Source organism: Pholcus phalangioides, unplaced genomic scaffold (genome assembly GCF_987345545.1).
Source record: "Pholcus phalangioides strain wild (caught in Gottingen) unplaced genomic scaffold, Ppha-v1.0 ptg000009l_1, whole genome shotgun sequence".
Taxonomy (NCBI): Eukaryota; Metazoa; Arthropoda; class Arachnida; order Araneae; family Pholcidae; genus Pholcus; species Pholcus phalangioides.
The window spans coordinates 22,522,344-22,541,941 of NW_028301602.1; the positions used below are offsets into that span (position 1 = coordinate 22,522,344).

The 19,598-nt window shown below is 37.0% G+C and overlaps 1 protein-coding gene across 2 annotated transcripts; it reads left to right on the plus strand.

Annotated features, from left to right (window-relative positions):
• The first annotated feature begins 302 nt into the window (after positions 1-302).
• Positions 303-14,739, plus strand: JMJD4 (jumonji domain containing 4). 2 transcript variants are annotated; one of them, XM_089235789.1, is made up of 6 exons: positions 303-734; positions 2,831-2,996; positions 5,745-5,870; positions 8,678-8,915; positions 9,504-9,650; positions 14,435-14,739. In XM_089235789.1, exons 1-6 carry the CDS (start codon positions 485-487, stop codon positions 14,681-14,683), a joined length of 1,176 nt encoding a protein of 391 aa, XP_089091915.1. In that variant the 5' UTR covers positions 303-484; the 3' UTR covers positions 14,684-14,739. The 2 variants fall into 2 exon arrangements, with proteins under 2 accessions (XP_089091915.1, XP_089091916.1); XM_089235790.1 differs by lacking the exon at positions 5,745-5,870 and having other exon boundaries at positions 314-734; positions 14,435-14,721.
• The last annotated feature ends 4,859 nt before the right edge of the window (positions 14,740-19,598 follow it).

Genomic DNA, 19,598 nt, shown 5'->3' on the forward strand with positions numbered 1-19,598 from the left:
GGTCATTATTGCTGGGGGGGGGGGTGCAAGATAATGATGATATCAATTCATATATACATTAGATCAGTCGACTCCACCTTTGACGCCCATGGTGTATCTGGATCTAGATGTCACAATGTGACTTATTGGTCCCCGAGCTCGTTTCATGGATTTGGACAGGAATGTCTGAAAAGTTCGACTCCACTTCAAAACTCGTTTCACACTCTCAAGAATAGTTTGTAGTTACGTCGCAAGATAACACTATCGTTGTATCAATTTTTTTTTTTTTTTTTTGGTTTTTACAGTTTGGCAACATATAGCTTATTTACATTTTGTTTGTTTACCTTTTCACCACCAATGCAAGATGAATCTTCGGTATTTTTATAAATTTCCACGTGATGTCTCGATATTATAACTTGAAACTCCTCTTAATCAATGTGAAATATTTCTTTTATAAATTTGATTTCTTTTGAACACATTTTTTTAAAATTGAACTCGCGTAAACATGCTGAATGTTTGGACTCTTTTGAGTGACTTTGATCGTCATTGCGCTCCCAAATATGATCGAGGCGTCCCCAAGACAATCGATTTCATCGATCACAGTATATCGTTCCAAGAATTTTTCTTGGAATATATGTTGAAAAATAAGCCTTGTTTGCTGTCATCTCTTTTCACGGAATCGTGGAGGAGCCGTTCAGACTGGGTTGACAGCTGCTCTGACAGACCCAACCTGGAGTTTCTCGAAAGAAATTACGGTGAAATACAGTTTTTTTTTTTTCATCTTCTTCGTTATTTTTAAACTGCACGCAGCCCAGGTTCTGTTGACAATTGCTAATTTGAGTCATTGACCCAGGGGCTGGGATGTGCAGGGGTCACGTTTATATCAGTGAATAGGGCCGTCTTAAGAGCATCGTGGGCCCCCGGGTAAGTGATTTTATCTGAGGCCCTGCCTCACAAGTTCTCGAAAAATTCAACTATTTCTCATTTTTCTGAGGCCCCTATTCCTTCGAGGTACCCGGGTAGGTCCATGTGTTAAAACGGCACTGTCTGTGATTCCCAGCATGGGTGTTAATGCCCACTTGGGAGCGTTGGAAAGTTCCATTGGTAGCGGTAGAAGCTATGGGTATAACATAGGATCCTATGGGTTAGATTGCATTGAGGGGGCGATGGGTGAAAAAATTTCTGAAGAAGGGGGGCGATGGGACAAAAAAAGGTGGGGAAATTATGGTGTGTATGATACGGGGACGGCTTTATGGTTTTGTAATCTGTGGGCTGCACAAATTTTTCTGTCCTTCCACATTCTAGTCTAGTGGAACAGATGTAATATAAACCTTATTTTTCGGTGCAAAACTGGTCCGACAAAAAATCGCCGAGCCTATAGCTGACTGCGGATGGCAAAAAAAAAAAAAAATCACCAACATAAAAAACACAACAGAAGCGGAAATCAATGATATTATGAATAATAGACCTCTCTTTGAAAAAGTAAACCTATCAGGGCACATAAGTTACTGGGTATCCAGGCTTTTTAGAATACATAATAATAAACTAAAATAATGATGTTTACGAGACTGAAAACGGAAGGCATGACAAATAAAAAGTTAAGTTACAAAAAATAATAAGCAATATATCGGAAAAGTGCAACCTGACAGTATGCTGTATGATACCTGTAATATTCTTGTGATGAGACAACAACACATTGAATAACAAAATGGCATCATTTCAAATATTACACAAGGACAGAAGATACTGTTTGTTTGAATTGCCTGTGCTACCCCTGGAATGGATTCTAAAAGGCAGAGAGAAGTTACGGCAAACCAGCACCATTATACCTGCCTTAGCGATCTGGATTATACTGCATCTAGTATAATTTTCTCGACCACTCATTCTTTAAATTTGTTTTGTCCCAGGCTATAGCCTGTTTAGCTTCTCCCTCGCCTGTGAATATGACCCTGTCTCTAAATCGCTCTTTAGGTCGCTAACTGTAAGAACAACAACTGCTAATATTTTTTTGGGTTTCAGTTTTAGCGGCAGTGGGTTGCAATGGCTATTGTTATGGATGTTTTTGCATGATAAAGACGTAAGCAGTGATGGAAACGAGGTTTCGCTTTATTTCTTTAATTAAGTCTCAGTTAAAAGAAATGTGGATGTTTCATCATTCGAGTGATTTATCAGCTTATATCACTGACCTGTTCCCTCGTTCTCTACATCACTCTTGCGGTCATTCACTTTCTTGCACATGCTCCAGGTCACTCTTTTGATCGGAATGTGTTGATCGAATCATGAATCAAATTCATGTTCTTGCCAATGCTCGTGGTCACTCTTTCGGTCATTCACGTGCTTGCAAATGTTCGTGCTCATTCTTTTGGTCATTCAGTGACTTCAGATTAAGGCCATGCATTAAGGAATGCCATCACTGCCCGATCTTGATATGTATTTTTCAATACAGGGTATCCTGTTGTTTTAACGTTTCAAAAACACTGCCATTAAAATTATAGTAAGGGGAAAAATACTTTAAATTAAAAATCTTGATGAGTATTAAGTAAAATCGCTGAGAGGGATTCCATAAAAGTAAGTCGTAATAAGTAGAAAATGCTCTAAGTGGGATCCAATGTGGGTTGTTCTCCCCCCCCCCCCCCCACCATTTATATGTTTGTACAGTGCACAAAAGAACTATAATTGATTTACAACAAGAGGGCTGTTATAAGGACAATTTTCCCTCTGATTGCAAACTGTCATTATAACGGACTTTTACTGTAATTATGAAATGGGGTGAAGTATTTACATGTAAATATTTCACCTCTGCAGTTCTAAATAATGTATTTATATTTTCAATTTTAAATCCCATTTATAGGTTCAGCGATTGTACCAGTAGCAGATTGCGAAAAGAAAGAGTATGATTCGCAACCTAAAATAGATATGACCATGACTGAGTATATTGAATATTGGAGAAAACTTCATAATAACAAAGATTCCGATAATCTCCCGGTTTTGTATTTGAAAGATTGGCATTTCAACAGGTTTGTGTTTTATTTTGTATCACTTAAAAGGTTATTTCCTATTATTCAATCTATCATGGAAACCATGTTGAAATCTATGTATAATAAAGTCTGTCTACAACGATACTGTAGGGATCTAGAAAATTATTATTATTATCGACAGGCTATTGTTATAGACAGTTTGATCATTTGCACTATTTCTTATTGAATAGGAATTCTGGCAGGACCAAAGAAAATATCATTACTGGCAGGTTTAACAAAGGTTTTAACAACTGGCTGATGCGAAGATAAACTCAGTAAAGAAAATTCAACTGCCTCTGCAATGACTCCCGCTTCCACCCACCTCCTTTTGGGGGTAAACAGCAGTAAATCTGGCGTAAGTGGTAAGTGTAAGTCCACTTACAATTGTAAGTGGTCTAGTGTGCTCACTTGGCACGCTATAAGTTAGATTCCCTGTATCAAGGCAATAGATGACTGACAACAACCCAGACCTATCGCTTGATGATTCACTTCAAAAGCAGTAAATCGTCAAGCAATTGGTCTGGGTTGTTGTCAATCATCTATTGCCTCTATACAGGAAATTGAACTTATAGTCCTCTCGCGTGCCAAGTGAGCACACTAGACCACTACGCTATTGAAGCAACAACCTTCTTTCCGTAGAACTTATGTGCACTTAATAGACCGTGTATGGACAGTCAGTCCTAACTAAGCTAGCAGCTCGCAACAGTGTTCAGTGTATACAAGCTCTAAAGAAAGAAATTTATTGCTTCTGTAGCATAGTGGTCTAGTGTGCTCACCCCACATGTGAGAGGACGTGGGTTCCTTTGGGACATAGATTTCCTGGGGATGTTCGATTCCCCATAGACAAGTTGAATTTTCTTTCCTGAATTCATCTTTGCATCTGACAGTTTTTGAAACCTTAGTATTAATTGCGGAGAGTGGAATCATCTTCAGATTAATTTTCCTTCATCACTGCTTAAGATAGTCTGTCTTTCTTTCTGAGCACAACTCAGGTCTCTCGCCATGGGCAATTTACTTCCTTGTAAGTTGTGCCGAAAGTGTAAGTGTGTGTATACCTAACAGTCTGAGTGTGTGTCTAGTGTTGTGTCTGAATTTTCAGTGCTGCCATCCATATTTCAGAAGTAAAGTATAATGATTGAATATTTGTACCATTTGTAGGCCTGTTGTTCTCTGCAGCGAAACTTCCTTAAAATAGTCTGCACTAGCAAAACGTTAACATGCATAGATATAATATAACCACATAGATCACACTTGCAGGTTTGCTTTTTGTTTCCTACACGTAACCATGTTCACAAGTGGTAAGAAGAAATTCCTTCTTATTCCAATGGCCACTCCTTGGATAGACACCATGAGTGTTGAAAAAATTGCTTGATATGCCGAAATCTGCTGTGCTTTTGGTTGCAATACATCATTTATTAAAAGTGACAAGATTCCCTTTCACAGGCGAGTTAAATATCCTTTTCTTTTTTGTATTAATATTTATTAATTGGATATTTTGTTCCGCGAAGTGTCCCACCGATAGAGGATTGGCATACAATTTTGATTCCGATGACGTTTTTTTTTTGCTTTGTTGTGCGTTAAAATGCATTATTTAGATAAATAATAATGCTTATTGTCATTGTGTATATTGATTTAAAATGAATATATTATGATTAACATTTTTGAAATCAATAATTTTGTGTCTTCAAATGAAAAATATGCTTGGCATGCAAAGTTGGCGAGATTTTGACAGTTTTTCAAACCGTGATTCGAACCCAGACCTGCACAGTGAGAAGCTAGTTCCCTAACCACTCGACTGCGACTAATTTTCATCTCTTGTGGCAAATTGATAACCATGGCTCATCCAGTTTTTTTTTTCTTGATGTTCTGGCCTTGGCCCGCAGAGCTCCAGTTCAGGAGCCTGGTACAATTCACATTTATTATTTTTATTTTTGGTTTTCTCACTTAAAATCATAAAACAGGGTCTCCTGAAAAATCTGTCCTAGGACCCAAAGGTGTATGGGGGGGGGGGGGAGGAGTCATCAGAGGCTCATGCCCCCTTCCCTAAGCCAACCAAAAATTAGAAAAAAGGAATTAGCATTTTGATTAAGAAATTTGAAATATTGACAAAAAAAACTCTGTGTACTATTTTAACAAATTTCTCTTAATTTAAATGCATTTTGAAGGGTGGCAACTCTCTCTCAAAATTTCTACGGAAGAAAATTTTTGTGTCCTTTCCAAGGGTCGATCCTGGGTACTCCCTTATGTATTATGAACCATGAAATAAAGGAAAAAATAAATAAAATTACCGCACTAATTTTGATTAGGAATTTCATCTGTGAAAGTTAGGTGAAGCATAGGTACTGTATACTTATTGCTCTTGTAAATTGCGCTTTATTTCCACTTTTATATAAAGCCATTAATAGCACAAATCTAAATTTTCTTCACTCATTACAAGGAATGTGTCACCAAGTATGAAGATAGCACGGCAAGTTATGGATACCATGGTCTTGTTATTCAACTCGTCACATCAGGGTGCGTGTCTCAAAAAAGAGGGTACTGGACAATAGCACGCAGAGTCTAGTTTATCTTATGTCTATGATTAAGTAGGAACTTCACGTCAACTACCTTATAATCCTAAAACCTCTGATAATTTATGAATGATGGCCACAAAAGCCTTACAAGCTGAACAAAGGTTGTGTTTCTGAAAAGATTTCACTCATTTTTTGAAGTAGTATCATAATTTTTTTTTCCTTAAAATATTTTTAGGGCTTTTCCAGGATATAAAGCATATGATGTGCCAGAGTATTTTGTTCATGACTGGTTGAATGATTACTGCAAGGCGATGGAGGATGATGATTATCAATTTGTATACATGGGGCCGAAAGGAACATGGTAAGAAAACTCTTTGATCAGGGAAGATGGTCATAAATAGCCATGTCAGTTCCAGCACGGTGCCCGAGTGGCATGGTGGTAAGATGCTCGTCTACCATCGTGAAGGTTGTTGTCTGGGTCCCGGGTTCGAACCCAAGGGAGGATATAGATAACATATTTTCCCTAACGAACTCGAGGCGACCACCAATAGACAGCGCCTTCACTTCCAACCCATCTCACTAATGGCAGTAAATTGCAATATAGCGATATGGCCAGAGTTGGTGTTTGGTAAAGTAGTAGTTCCAGCACGAACCAAAAAATTCATCTTCCTTTGCCCCCCCCCCCCCAATCAATTTATTATATATATATATATATATCATTACCTCAAAATATGCTATAGATGGGGGAATGCAGTTTTAATGTAACATGTGAGGGAAATATAATAATACTAGCAATAATATTTGGTGCTGCCTAGCTATTTCCTCCATATACTGGAAGCAGGGCCAGGTTAAACGATGGTGCAAGAGGTACAGGGCACCTGGATGGTAAGTTGTAAAGCGCGGCAATCAACGCATTTGTATGTGTTTAGATGCATAACTTTTTAAAATTTTAGAATAATAAAAATTCATGAGACACCACTCTTTGGCACTCTTTCCGTACCTTCAAAACAAAGATTTTAAGAAAACATTAGGGAACAGACAAGGCCGCGGGCTGATAGATACCAGAAACAAAAATAAACTCTTATCACACAGGGCAAGTGTACATTTTGGTGCCCCCACCTAGTAATTTTTCAGGAGCAGACAAATAAAGGCAAAGAAAGAAAGTAGGTTCTGATTTTTTTTCAGGGCCTGGACCGCCAGAACCCCCCCCCCCCCCTCACTCCCCTAGTTTCTGCCCTGGGCACCTTGGATTAGGTATTTTGACGTTAAAACAATTCAACTCTATGTTGGGAATTTGTGATTACATATTGTTACATATGGAAAATGTACATTTGTTTACATATGGAAAAAGAAGGAAAGTATGATTGCTTATCAATAATAATTGTAACAGGAGGAAAAGTTATGTGACATAATTAAGAACAGTTGAATACCCTTGGACTAAAATAAACGGGACAGTTTCTTTGATTGCAGGGCCCACATGGTCAAGGGTATTTTGTTGATTAAGCAATCAATGACTTATGACTACGGATGGATAAAAGATCGGGTTTATCCCAGAGTCCCGAATGTTTCAGGCATTTGTCCAACTCTAACAAAATTTTGAAGCAGCCATAATTATCATTCAAATTGGGTCCATTCTGGTATACATGCAAAATTTGGCAAAGATCTGTCCAAAATTGCAGATTTATATAGAGAACATGTACATATAGAGATACACACACACACACACACAGAAAATCATATATATATAGAAAAAATTATCAGTGCCAATTATGTAAATGTTCATATTTTATTAGTTTCATAAGTGTTTTTCATCGACATTTGGCCCTCAAAGACATGATTTATCTCTTCTACAGCCTGCAAAAGTAGTCTTGAGGATAGCTCTCACCTCCTAGAGCTGGGCCCGTTGACTGGGGTCTTTCATGGGGGGGGGGGGGGAGAGAATCTTGTTTTCGAGGCAGGATTCTATACTTGCCCCTCCACACTGAATTTATAGTATCATGTTTATAATTACGCCTTTCAAATTATGGAAGATAGCAGCACACGTATGAACACTATTAAAATCATGCCACAATCCCCTTATGGTCCAGATCTCACACCATGCAATTTCTGACTGCTTCTGATGTTGAAGGAGAAGCTTCATGGTAGAAAATTCGATGACAATGCTGAAATTATTTTAGCTTCCACTGAGGCAGCTTCCAAAAGATACCCTCCTCTACTTGCTTTGAAAAGGGGGATTGGCATATCAACTGAGGGAAGACACTTTGAAGAATAATGAATTATTTTTTGCTGTACCTATATTTCTTGATTTCTTATCATTTTATTCTCACTTCCTATGGAATGCACCTTCTATAAATTGATGTCTATGGTTTTTTTTAAAATGCTTTCTGCTATCCTTAGAGTCCAGCATTCAAAGTGCTGGGGTGTCAGTTTTATGACTGAAGGTGGGGTTTCCGTGGTTTTCCCAACTTTGAGGCGTTAATTCAAACAAATATCCCCATTAAAAAGTCTCCCCACAGAGATCAACAGGTCTGCAACAGTACACATATTTAATCATTACACTTTACTTCTGAAATATAGATGGTAGAATGTCCTCTCCACTTGTTAATACAAGATTCATTTTTCACTGGTTATTTGTGGAGACGAAGATTACAATAAAGAAAATTGATCTCTGCCCCCACGGGGACTCGAACCCCGGTCTCTCGCTGGCCGGACGAGTGCTCTACCATCTAAGCTATGGAAGCGGATATAATATTTCCACATATATATATGTTGTCCATATATATATGTTGAAATGCTCTGTACATGGACGGCAGCAGCAATCAATTAGTCCTTGTAATCTTCATCTCCACAAATAACAGTCTTTCAGTAAATCTTATAGATGGTAGCACTGAAAAAATCAGACACAACACTATAAATGCACTCAGACTGTTATGTTAATTACACTCACTCGCACTTCCGGCATGACCCACTCAGTACTAAATTGACCATGACAATAGAATTAGAGTTGTGCTAGTTTTAAAGAAAGAATTAATTAAGAAGGAATGTGTGCAGGAATTACATCTGATTATTGTATTGATTTCAGCATGAAATTTGGTTTGTCTCGAAACAAGAATTTTGTTTTGAAATATTTCTTAAAACTCCAATTAAATTACTATTTTTTCCTGATAGGACACCGATGCACATGGATGTGTTTGGATCTTATAGTTGGTCTGCGAATGTCTGCGGTACAAAAAAGTGGCTCCTCTTTCCGCCCTGGACAAAAAATGTTCTGTTTAAAGATGGAAAACTTACATGTTTTTCTATCGAAGAACAGGGCCAACTGTCGTCATATGGAATTGAAGTCATTCAGAAGAGTGGAGAGGTTTTGTTTGTCCCAAGTGGGTGGTATCACCAGGTTTGGAATATTGTAAGTTTGGCCTTTTTTTGTGAATGTATATGAAATATATATCTTGCATAAATTCTATTGCTCTTTCCTGCTTTTTTCATTAGATCTCTATGAATTGTGATATGCATCACCCTAGATAACCACTGTTTTGCAATTCCCTAATCTCAGTTTCAAATGAAGAACAAATTCTATCTCAAGGAATCAAATTTTCAAGTGCTAGAAAATTCTTTTACACAGATTAGCTTTTCTAAAAACATGTAGTTTTAATGACAAATAAGATTCTCTAGAATTGAGCAGGGGGAGGCCATTGTGAGTTTGACTTGATGTTTCTTCAATATCAGCGGTTGGCATCATTACTACTCATAGATATCAAGTTGATACACAAACTCACTATAGCCCCTTAGCCCAAGAGAGTCTTATTCATTGAACAAGGGCTGTGTGAAAACCAAACCAGATGCTCAGCTTTAGTATTTGCTTGTATTTTCGAATATTTAAATCATGTTTCCGGGAATTTTAAAACCCCACTTTGTTCTTTTCTTAACATTTATTCTTTATATTAAAATTGGTTCCTTCAAATGCCATTCTTATCATATTTTTATTATTTTGCAGGAAGATTGCATCTCGATAAATCACAACTGGTTTAACGGCTGTAATATACAGTTCATAATGAAGTGCCTTGCTGAAGCTTTGAATAGTGTTGAGAGAGAAATATCAGACTGTAAAGATGATTCAGATGAGTGGATAGAGAACTGTCAGGTCTGTGTGCTCTATGTCTTCTTTTCACAATGCATACTTAGTTATGGCACTAGTTTTTTTTTCACGAATGAAGGAGAGAAGAAAGTTTTAAATACACAAAAGAGAGCAGCATTCAAATTTGTAAAACTATGACCAGTAAAATCTGCAATCATGACTCATTGCTGAAACGAAAATCATACATTCAATTTCCCTCCAGCTAGAATCATACAAAAAGTTGAATTGACAGCATATTTAGATTTCTACAAAGGAAGCTTTATTGATTGATTCATTCATCACATGTGAGACATTTAGTCAATAATGGGAAATTGACACCATCTATTCCTTTTTCATATAATCGATTTCTGGTGCTGAAATATTTTAAAATGTGTCACTAATTTATACACCAATCAGAAAATTTCACAAATGAAGAAAAAAATCATCATCATCAACTAAGCACTCCTTGTGTATATCTTTCAATGTTTTGTTGTCGTCCGTTGTGGTAATCAGCTTTTTGGGTCTTTTTACATCTTAGTCTTTTTTAAAATTTTATCCTTCAATAAAGAAACCCATAGAGTTTCGAAACAATTGTAAGGTTTTATCCTATTTTGATTTCAATTGGTCGAGAAATATGTTGACTTCATGAGTGAAGGTCATGTGTATCAGGAATAGGTGGGCAGTTCAAAGAAAAAGTCATTAGCATTCTTTGTGCTATATGTATGTATCAGTGTAATATTGTCAGGTTTGAACTGTAGAGGACATTGCTATCATCGATCATTATGAGCATAAAATTGTACAGGGTGATTCATATATAACCGACCCCACAAAATGAAGTACATCACAAAAGATACCATACATACAATTGTACGCTTGATATATAACTGACCTTTGATTGTGTACTGCACATTCAAGTGCCATTCATTGTGATTAGATCAGGTGTTGAAAGTGGGTGCCAATTTTTCTTGAAGGCAGGCAGCCATTCAATATTCCATATTCGTAGTGATGTGTTGCAGTGTTCCTTTGGTGATTGTCCTGATCGCAGCAGGAATGTTATTCTTCAAATTTGGTAATGTGTGAGTGTTAGGTTTGCTTGTGTGTACAATCTGGTATGCACCCGTCCTTTGGGAACGCTTCGATACCTCCCTGAGGTGAAAAGTAGGGTGTCTCTAGCCTCAATGCTTAATGTGTACACTCTGCTTATTAGGAAACTAAAAATAAATCAGAGCTTCTGAGGTAGAAAATTTTGGGTTCTTATGTGTCCTTCAACTTGGCACAGTATGTGCTGCCACCTGTTTCCGTCATTCGTAAATTCAACTATTTTACTCTACAAAACCAAATGTCCAAATATTTAGTAGTTACATGTATCAACTAGGGAATTATTAGTGAATTTGCTAATAATTAAAAATTGCTTGATAAACTTAGCTGAATAAATGATAAATTTTGCCCAGTTCTATAAGAATCACCCTGTATTTGGGCCCACGGGGGATGACTCTGTCCATTCATTTTCATAGTACAGTGAAGCTTGTTTTTCTATGGTTCCTAACTTTGAGGAACAAATGCAAGTCGATCTCCCCATTAAAAAGTTTCGCCACAGAGAGCAACATGCCTACAAAAGTACAATTATTCAACCATTACACTTCACTCATGGTTAGAAAAATTGATGGCAAGTGGCAGCACTACACATAACAAACATTACACAGAAACAGACTCCACGTTAGGTTCACAACATGTACACGCACATCCTAATATTTACCAGTTCATTAGAAGTTCTGCAGAGGAATGTGGATGAGATGCATGTGTGGTTTAGTAGTAGTGAAGCTTGTTTAAGAGTTTCATGAGAAAGAAACATAACTTGAACGAAATCAAACAATAGTACTGTTGATGATTAGTTACCTTTATAAAATGAAAACCTGTCTAAAAGAGGAAAATGTTTTGTTCCCTTAATATACCGCTTCATGCAGATTTAACTGTGCCTATGTAAATATTGGGTTAGAGGGGGCCATCTTCTTCCATTCTTTCCAACAACAACACTACTATGTCTCTTTACGACTAATTTGATGTTTTACATGCCTACACAGAGATGGATTAACATCGGTTGAGGATTGTGTGCAGAAGAAAATATTGGGTCTCTTAAATTAGGAAAAGTGTAAAATTGAGGTTGGGCCAGCACCCACCTCCTAGGGTCAAATCCTAGGCCATTAATCCATAGGGGCCTGCATGTGTCTCTCTCTCTTTTTTTTTTTGTTCTGTCAATGCAGCCTTGTGACTAACATGCACTTATAACCCGGTAATATGGTTAGTTTATGACTTTTTTCTTTCTTTTTTGTATCTATTCCTGCCATAAATGTTTAACAATAATTACATTGTTCATGTCCACTGCCTAACATTCCTGTGCCCTGTGCAAGAATTTAAATTTAGGTCTTATCTGACCCATTCTTGGACCCATAATGACCCATTTACACCCATTCTGGGCTTCCCCCTTCCAAGTGGGCCCCTGTTCGAATGCACCTGTTGCACTGCCTAGTTATGGCACTGTTCATGTCTGTTACTTTTGACTTTAATTTGTAAGTTTGAAAATGTAATGATGGTCTCATATTCTTGAGGTAAAATAATGATTGCAAAGAATTTTGCCTGGCATTCATATTAACAGGAAAATTTGGTAACTTAATATCAGACATATAATGGCATAAATTTTCTTATAACATATAAATGCTAAGAGAAACCAACTTTTTTGAAAATGATTGTTTGCCTGTTATTTTCAATCAAAGGTGGTTATAGTGTATATGTTATAGTAAATGTGATAAATCTGTAAGTATGTGTAATTGCTGGTTATTATGTGTAATCACCAATCATTTCAGTAAGTTTGATCATTACCGATAAAATTTATCATCCTAGCCTAGAGTTTATGTATAATTCTTGTGTATTTGAGTAATTTCAATGACAATTTATCATAGTTAGGCCTATTAATTATGGCTTGGGAATTACGTAGAACTTTAGTTAATGAGCGATTCAGTTAATGAGTGATTCGACTGACCAGCAGAAGTTATGAAAAAATTTTGACTTAGTTAACGAGGGATGATTTGCATTGCGAGCAAAAATTTTGCACTTTGTCCATTTATCTTAATTTTATTGCAACTGACAAGAGAAAGGTCTACTTATTCGAATGTGTACAAAAATGTAAAGAAATCCAGCATAATTATTGTAGGTCACTCAAAAAAAATTCTAATTTTTACATTTTGAATGCCAAGAGTGGCCAAAAGTGAATGTAAAAACCAGCAATCCTAGAGTGTTAAGAGTGACATCATTCAAACAACACATGATCTGTCATCAAACAGCACAAATAAAGAAAGATAGAGAAAAAAATAAATAACTAGTGTGTGTTTCTAGAAGAGAGAATATAATGAAGAGAAAGGAAAAGAAAATGAAATTTTTTATAGATATCACCAAGAAGCACAAGAGGCAATGTGTAGCTAATTGTTGTCATTTTTTTATATTCATTTTTCCAGCGTTAATAATTGCACTCCACCACTCTTTTGTTAATTTTTATGTATTTTTTCATAATTTTTTGAGGATGACACCTTGGGATCCTTTCCTTGTAAACTGATTGTTCTTCTCTTTTGCCCACACATGTGCTGTGGCAACTGGTCAGCTTGGCTCACCTGGAAAATGAACATCTATACCAGTGTGACTGTTTATGATAAGAAACTATATTTGGCATTGTAACCACTTATATGTGTACTTTAAGTTTTTTTTAAAGTTCTGCTTGGTGAGAGAAAACTGTGGGCTGATTGCATTATTGAATGTTACTTTAAAGGATCCAGCTCTTGAACAAGCGTAATCAGTTTTTGAACCCATTGTCTTCTTGGGGAAGACCATGGCACTGGAGGTGAATGAGGCTGACTTCAAGAACTTATGGAATAACATGGCTAGGAGTTGACCGGAGACAATTTGATGGATCTCAGTTGCACTCAATAGCTTATGTACCATATCGTGTCTGAGGAAGAGGAAGAGAGAAATAAGGAAGAGTTTCTCACTTCAAATGAGAATAAAATAATGCATAGAATGTGGGAAGCTAAGCAAAATTTTGTAAAAAATGAACCATCCAAATAAAGCTGTTGCAAAGCGAGCAATGAATCTGGCCAATGAGACAATGCAGTTTCACATTTCTGAAAAATCCTAAAAAGGATGCAAAAGCAAGTGTTACTGGATAGGTTCTTTTTTCAAAGTCACAATAAACAGTAGTCCTCCTCTATTTTTTGCCAATTAGAGTAAAATTAATTAGCAAACGTTACTGGATTGCATGTTTATTTATGATATCATTGTGAAGATTATTGTATTATTTTATAATAAGATGATTGCATTATTTTATTGTTATGGTGTTGTATTAGTAACAACTCCATAAAGTAGTCTAAAGTCGACAAATTATCCAACTTTCTGTTATTTCCTGCGGAAATTTCTGATATATAAGTGATTTAGATAATGAGCACGAATTAAGCTTATTAACCAAAGTTCTACTGTTTACTCAGTCACTAACAAATATGATAAATTTGCAATATTTAATTTACCAAAAATTACCTGTGATTATGACTGGCAATTTTGTATAATCAACACCATAACAATAAAATAATGCAATCATCTTATTTATCACATTAATTACATATTTTATAGGATATATATAGGATTTATCACATTAATTACATATATGTAGTGTTAAAAAATATCTTTCAAAAAATAAATTCAGTGCTGTAAAGTGTCTCTGCCATATTGATTCAAATCTGCTTGATTCTATTGCTGCTATTTATTTGCAGGTCATGCTAAAAGCTCATCACGGTTTCAATTACAGTGACTTTCTTAACATTTTAAGGTTTGTGTCTGAAAATAAGAAAAGTGTGAACAGATCAGCTGATTTTGAATATTTTCATGCATTGTTTGATTTGTCACAAATTCACAGGATATTATCCAAAATCGAATCTACTAATTTATGTGAAACTACTAAGAGCATCGCAAAAGAACTGAATAGTTCCATTGGAAATCATTTAAAAAAACATTGTACATAAACATTAAATCAACTTGTGTGTTTGATTAGTTGTAAATAAATTGCTTTTAATATTACATCATTAGCACTCATACTCTTTTATTTCTGAGTGATTATTTGAGATTGCTCAGTTATTAATTAATTAGTTTTTTAGTTTTTATCTAAAGAAGTATCTGTGAAAAATTCAGTAGAGGTTTTTTTTAAGCAGAGTTTCATATTATCTATAACAGTTTACTGACAGTATTTTAAAATAATTATGAAAATTTGTTGTGGTGTTTATTACGTATTTAAAAAAAAAATGCAGATTCAGTAAAACTTCCATAAGCAGTGCCTGCTTCTCATAAGTTTGGGCCCTGGGCAAATATGAATTTTTGGGGGCCGATTATACAGGGTGTCCTGTCAGTCCTTATTCAGCCTTTGTCTCAACAGCTGTTCATCGTAGAGTTGTGATTCTAATTTATATAATGCTCAAAAATGTGTTCAAGAATCGCTCTGTACTAGTTTTTGAGAGTGAAAATCTAATGTGTCATAAAATAAAAATCTAAATTTTCATACGGTCCCCCGTTCTCTAACTTCCAATCAGAAAGTTATTACCCTGTCTCTCCTGAGACCAAAAAAAAAAAAAATTCCCCCCGTTTTCAATTGCAATATTCGCTGAGATATTTGAATTCAAATGTCTGAGAAAAGTGGGGGGGGGGGGAAACAGCATAAATGAGGGAAAGAAGTGTTATCCATTGGTTTTTCCTATTCTTTTTCAACTTTTCTTTGATTTGGAATTTAAATATCTTAGCGAATATTGTATTTAGCAACGAGGAATTTTTTTTTTTTGCCTGAGAAGAGACAGGGTGACAACTTCCTAATTTTAAGTTAGAGGACGGGGATGAGGGTGAATAAAAATTTAGATTTTTTTATTTTGGGGGACACTGTATTTTCAACTGGTATAGAGTGATTTTTAAACACATTTTAAGCATTTTTTAAATTACAACCATGCCTCCATGATGAACGGTTGATGAGGTAATGGCTGAACTAGGACTTACACGATACCCTGTATATAGTATTCTTTGAGGCATGGGAGAAGAGAAGGTGCCTATAATACAAAAGACAGCTAATTTTGGACCCTAAAACTTTGTAGGTCCTGGGCACATACCCCGTTTGCCGTGCAAACGGGAAGTAAGCTGTTGCTCAGCGACGTATGGGAGCCCCTGATCAGTGCCGTCTTAAGGCATGGGAGGCCTCATGCGAAGAGGGGCCTCACAAAAATTAGATCTGGTTGAAATTCACGGGAATTTGTTTGGTAGGGCCTCAGAAAAATCAATTGGCCCGTGGGCCCATGATACTCTTAAGACGGCCCTGCCCCTGATGTTGAGACTGCCATGCATAGAACCCCACATCAAAGACGCACACTGAATTCTAGCCAAGGGTAGGCACGGATCCGAGGTGAGGATTTACCATGCCAGGAGAACTGATTTATTGCATAGGTTCCTTGGATCATTCCGTATGTTACAGAGGCCTATTTTCCCATATAATTCGGTTCTATTGGGTGCAAGGGCGTAGCGAGGAGGAGGACTTGGGGGTCTGGTTTCCCCCCCCCCCCCCGGAATGTGAGAAAATGACCGAAAAAAGGGGAAAAGATGGCCAAATCTATTGTTCTATCACTTTGGTCCCTCCCCCGAACGAAATTTCTTGCTACGCCCCTGATTGGGTGGGATGAAAAATGAATCCGTGCTTAGCCCAGGGTTCCGCATATCGACCGTATTTAAGATTTTTTTTTTTTTTTTTGCATTACAAATTCAGTTCTGACTGAATTCAATAATTAGAAAAGTCTCAGATGAGGGATAGGGTAGCCCTGGATAAAGATTGGGGGGGGGGGGGTGTCACGAGAAAAAAAATTTGTCCAAAGGGAGCCACGGGCTGAAAAATGTTGAGAAACACTGCTGTATCCAGTAGGAAGTAGAAAAACTTTTTACATCATTTTTCGTGGAGTTTATTCACTTTTGATCACAGTGTCGTTGCTCTTATTGGATGAAGTTCACTTCCGTTTTTGCTCCGTACCTATACGTTATAACGGAAATAGCGGTTTACGCCATCATATTTCCTCTCTCTTGTAGGTTATGAGAAGGTTATGTATCGAAAAATTGAACAATGCGGATTATTTGATTTCAAAACTGAAGTCAAGATCTTGCTGGACTCTGCTTGAGGCCTGTCTCGAAAAAACCGCAAATTTCTGACATCGGTAAATCGGTAATATGAAGCGATCTAAAGTAAAAATGTATTTCAACCGATCATTAATTGTTGCGAGTGCGTTGAATGATTTCATTTTTCTACTTGTTTCTGAGGGAGAAAAAAATCTCTCTGATTTATGCAGATTTTTATGTCGTGCTCATTTTATATACACGTGGCCAATACGATTGCAGTATTTGTTTCGTTCAACGTAGCCTTGAAATACAACGCTGATTCATCCGCCATCTTTAGGCAAAAGTGTGGTGTCAGTATTATCGCCATAGCCCCAACCGTAGTTCCCTATTCTGCTCTTTTTCTTTTCAAAGATTACAGCTGTCACTTGGGGAGGCAAGCCAGTTTTTTGTTTTAAGCTGGAGAACGATGAGCCCTGGAGGAAACTTTGAATTTCGCGTTTTTTACGTTTCTATGGCATCTCCAAAGCAGAATTGTTCGCATTGTTCTCTGCCCTCGGCTGAGTGGAAATGTTCTGCGGTGAAAATCCCCGTAATAGTGGTTTCACACTTTTTCTTAAAATTCTTCCAGATTGTTCTACAGTAGCACTAATTGTTCTGCGACGTGAATTCAGATTTCGGCATATTCTGTTTTGGAGAACTATGGTACTGCCTAAAATTAGTTTTGCCGACAGATGAGAATGGGTGAGTTTCTACCAAATGTTTACAACATCTAGGACTAATTCTGAGGTCTCTATGTGCATTTAATTTAGGTAGGTAGAGGTTTTCTTAAAGTTCTATTTAGTGTCTCCCACAGGCGACGCAAGGACCGGGGAAGTTATGAGCGCCTTAATTCAACGAACATCAAATATTGAACAGTCGGTAGTGCGCAATGTTCGATGTCAGTAATTTTCAGTGTGTGCCAATAAGCATCAAAACTAAATTTTACTACTAGTAATTCCTTCCTCCCGAATCAATCAGATTTTAGGTGTTTTTTAGTAGAGTTTCTTCCTCTGCTTTTCAATAAAAAGAAAGAAATACCCCTCTTTTCACAAAACTTCCACCCAAAATTTTGAAAAGGAGTGAAATTACTCTTAAAAATTATTTTTTACGGATGCTAATACTGCTAATGAAGGATCTACTCAATGTTGGTTTGAAAAATTTTCTCTGGAGATTTTAAAATACTACTACTACTTAACCGAACATGCACCTTGTACGCATTCCTCTACTGAATTTCTAACGAATCGGTACATGCCAGAGTGATCCTAACGTCAGAATCGTGCTTGTTACGTGTTCTTGGTCTGGTGCCACTATATTTCTTTCATATTTTGAAGTAAAGATAGAAATGCTTGAATTTTCGTGTTATGTCAGTATCATGTTGTAGGTCTACCTGCACTCTTCGGACATTTTTAAATGGGACACCTTCTTGATTTTAGGCTACCACACAACCCCCACCGCCGGCAAATGCATCACTAATTATGTCTTGGGCATCCTCCGTGAATAGACATGGAGTATGGTCTGACTGCATACGGTAGTGTCGTCAACCACGGCGCAAATCAACAATTTAGGATAAGAAAAAGTTACCTCATATCCCTACCCCCCCCCCCTCCCACATTCTCCCCAAATATTAAAAAAAAATTTCTGGCATTTTGAGTTATTTTTGCTTATCCCGGTATGGCATGGATGTCTAGTAACACTAACAAATTCCCTGTACGTGAAGATCACGTTATAAAAGAAAAAAAAAAGACAGAGGTGGTCAACCTTTTCTAGTCGCAAGCACTGCCTGCACCTACCATCAAAAGAAGAGCGCCCTTACGGCAAGTTTGACATACCAATTCATCAGGATGATTTCAATCCATCAATACAATTTGTACAAGGTGGGTTGATCAAAGTTCTCGCGAACACAAACTCGGACACTAGCACTGGGTGCTTCAAGAAGCACCGTGGTGTTCGCGAGCAACGGGTTAAAGATGCCTATGCTTTGCCAACGGCGCATCAATATATCTAGCAGCGTGGGGACGTATATACAGTGGAACTTCGATAACTCGATACCCCAAATAAGTATCAATGTCGACCTAAGCGGATGTCGGGGGTTAGTGAGGTTTCATTTGATTTCATCCTCCCAGTTTTTAAAAATCATTTACTTCATGTACATGCGCTTATAGGTAAGGCAGGGTGCATAGGTAACAGCACGCGTGGCATTTTACTGGCGTTCATCCTAGAGGCATACTACCAATTACAAAAAGGATCCGAATAACGTGTAGAATTCGGGTGCGTCATTCTTGTCTCATGGGGATTTGTATAGTCATTATTTTAAATTGCAATAGCGATAGAGCCTAGACGTGCTCGGTTCATTCTGTATTCTGTATAGTCATTATACAATAAAAACGTTAACTTTTTATACGGAGAGACGCCCTATTCTCAAAAACCCAACTACAAAGTTGTTACCCTGTTTCTCTTGAGGGTAACAAAAAACATCCACATTTCTAAGTGCAATATTCGCTGAGATTTCAGTTTGTTTTCACTTCGTTTTTAATTTTAAAAAAAAATGAAGGAAAGTAGGGTAAAAAAAAAACAGCTTCACAAATGCGGGTAAACCATTTCACCCCGTATCAATATATAATAATGCTGTTTTTTTCCCAATTTTCTCCCGTTTCTTGAATTAAAATATCTCAGTGAATATTGATTGCACTTAGAAACGTGGAATTTTCTTTATTGGCATCAGGAGAAACAGGGCAACAAATAATTCGGTTTTTGGGCACAGGC

Bases quoted from the DNA above. Each gene is read 5' to 3' on its own strand.
- JMJD4 (XM_089235789.1), top strand. From the start codon at position 485: ATGCTGAATGTTTGGACTCTTTTGAGTGACTTTGATCGTCATTGCGCT. The intron at 735-2,830 runs GTGAAATACAGT...TCCCATTTATAG, and splicing joins GTTTCTCGAAAGAAATTACG to GTTCAGCGATTGTACCAGTA. The intron at 2,997-5,744 runs GTTTGTGTTTTA...AAATATTTTTAG, and splicing joins AAAGATTGGCATTTCAACAG to GGCTTTTCCAGGATATAAAG.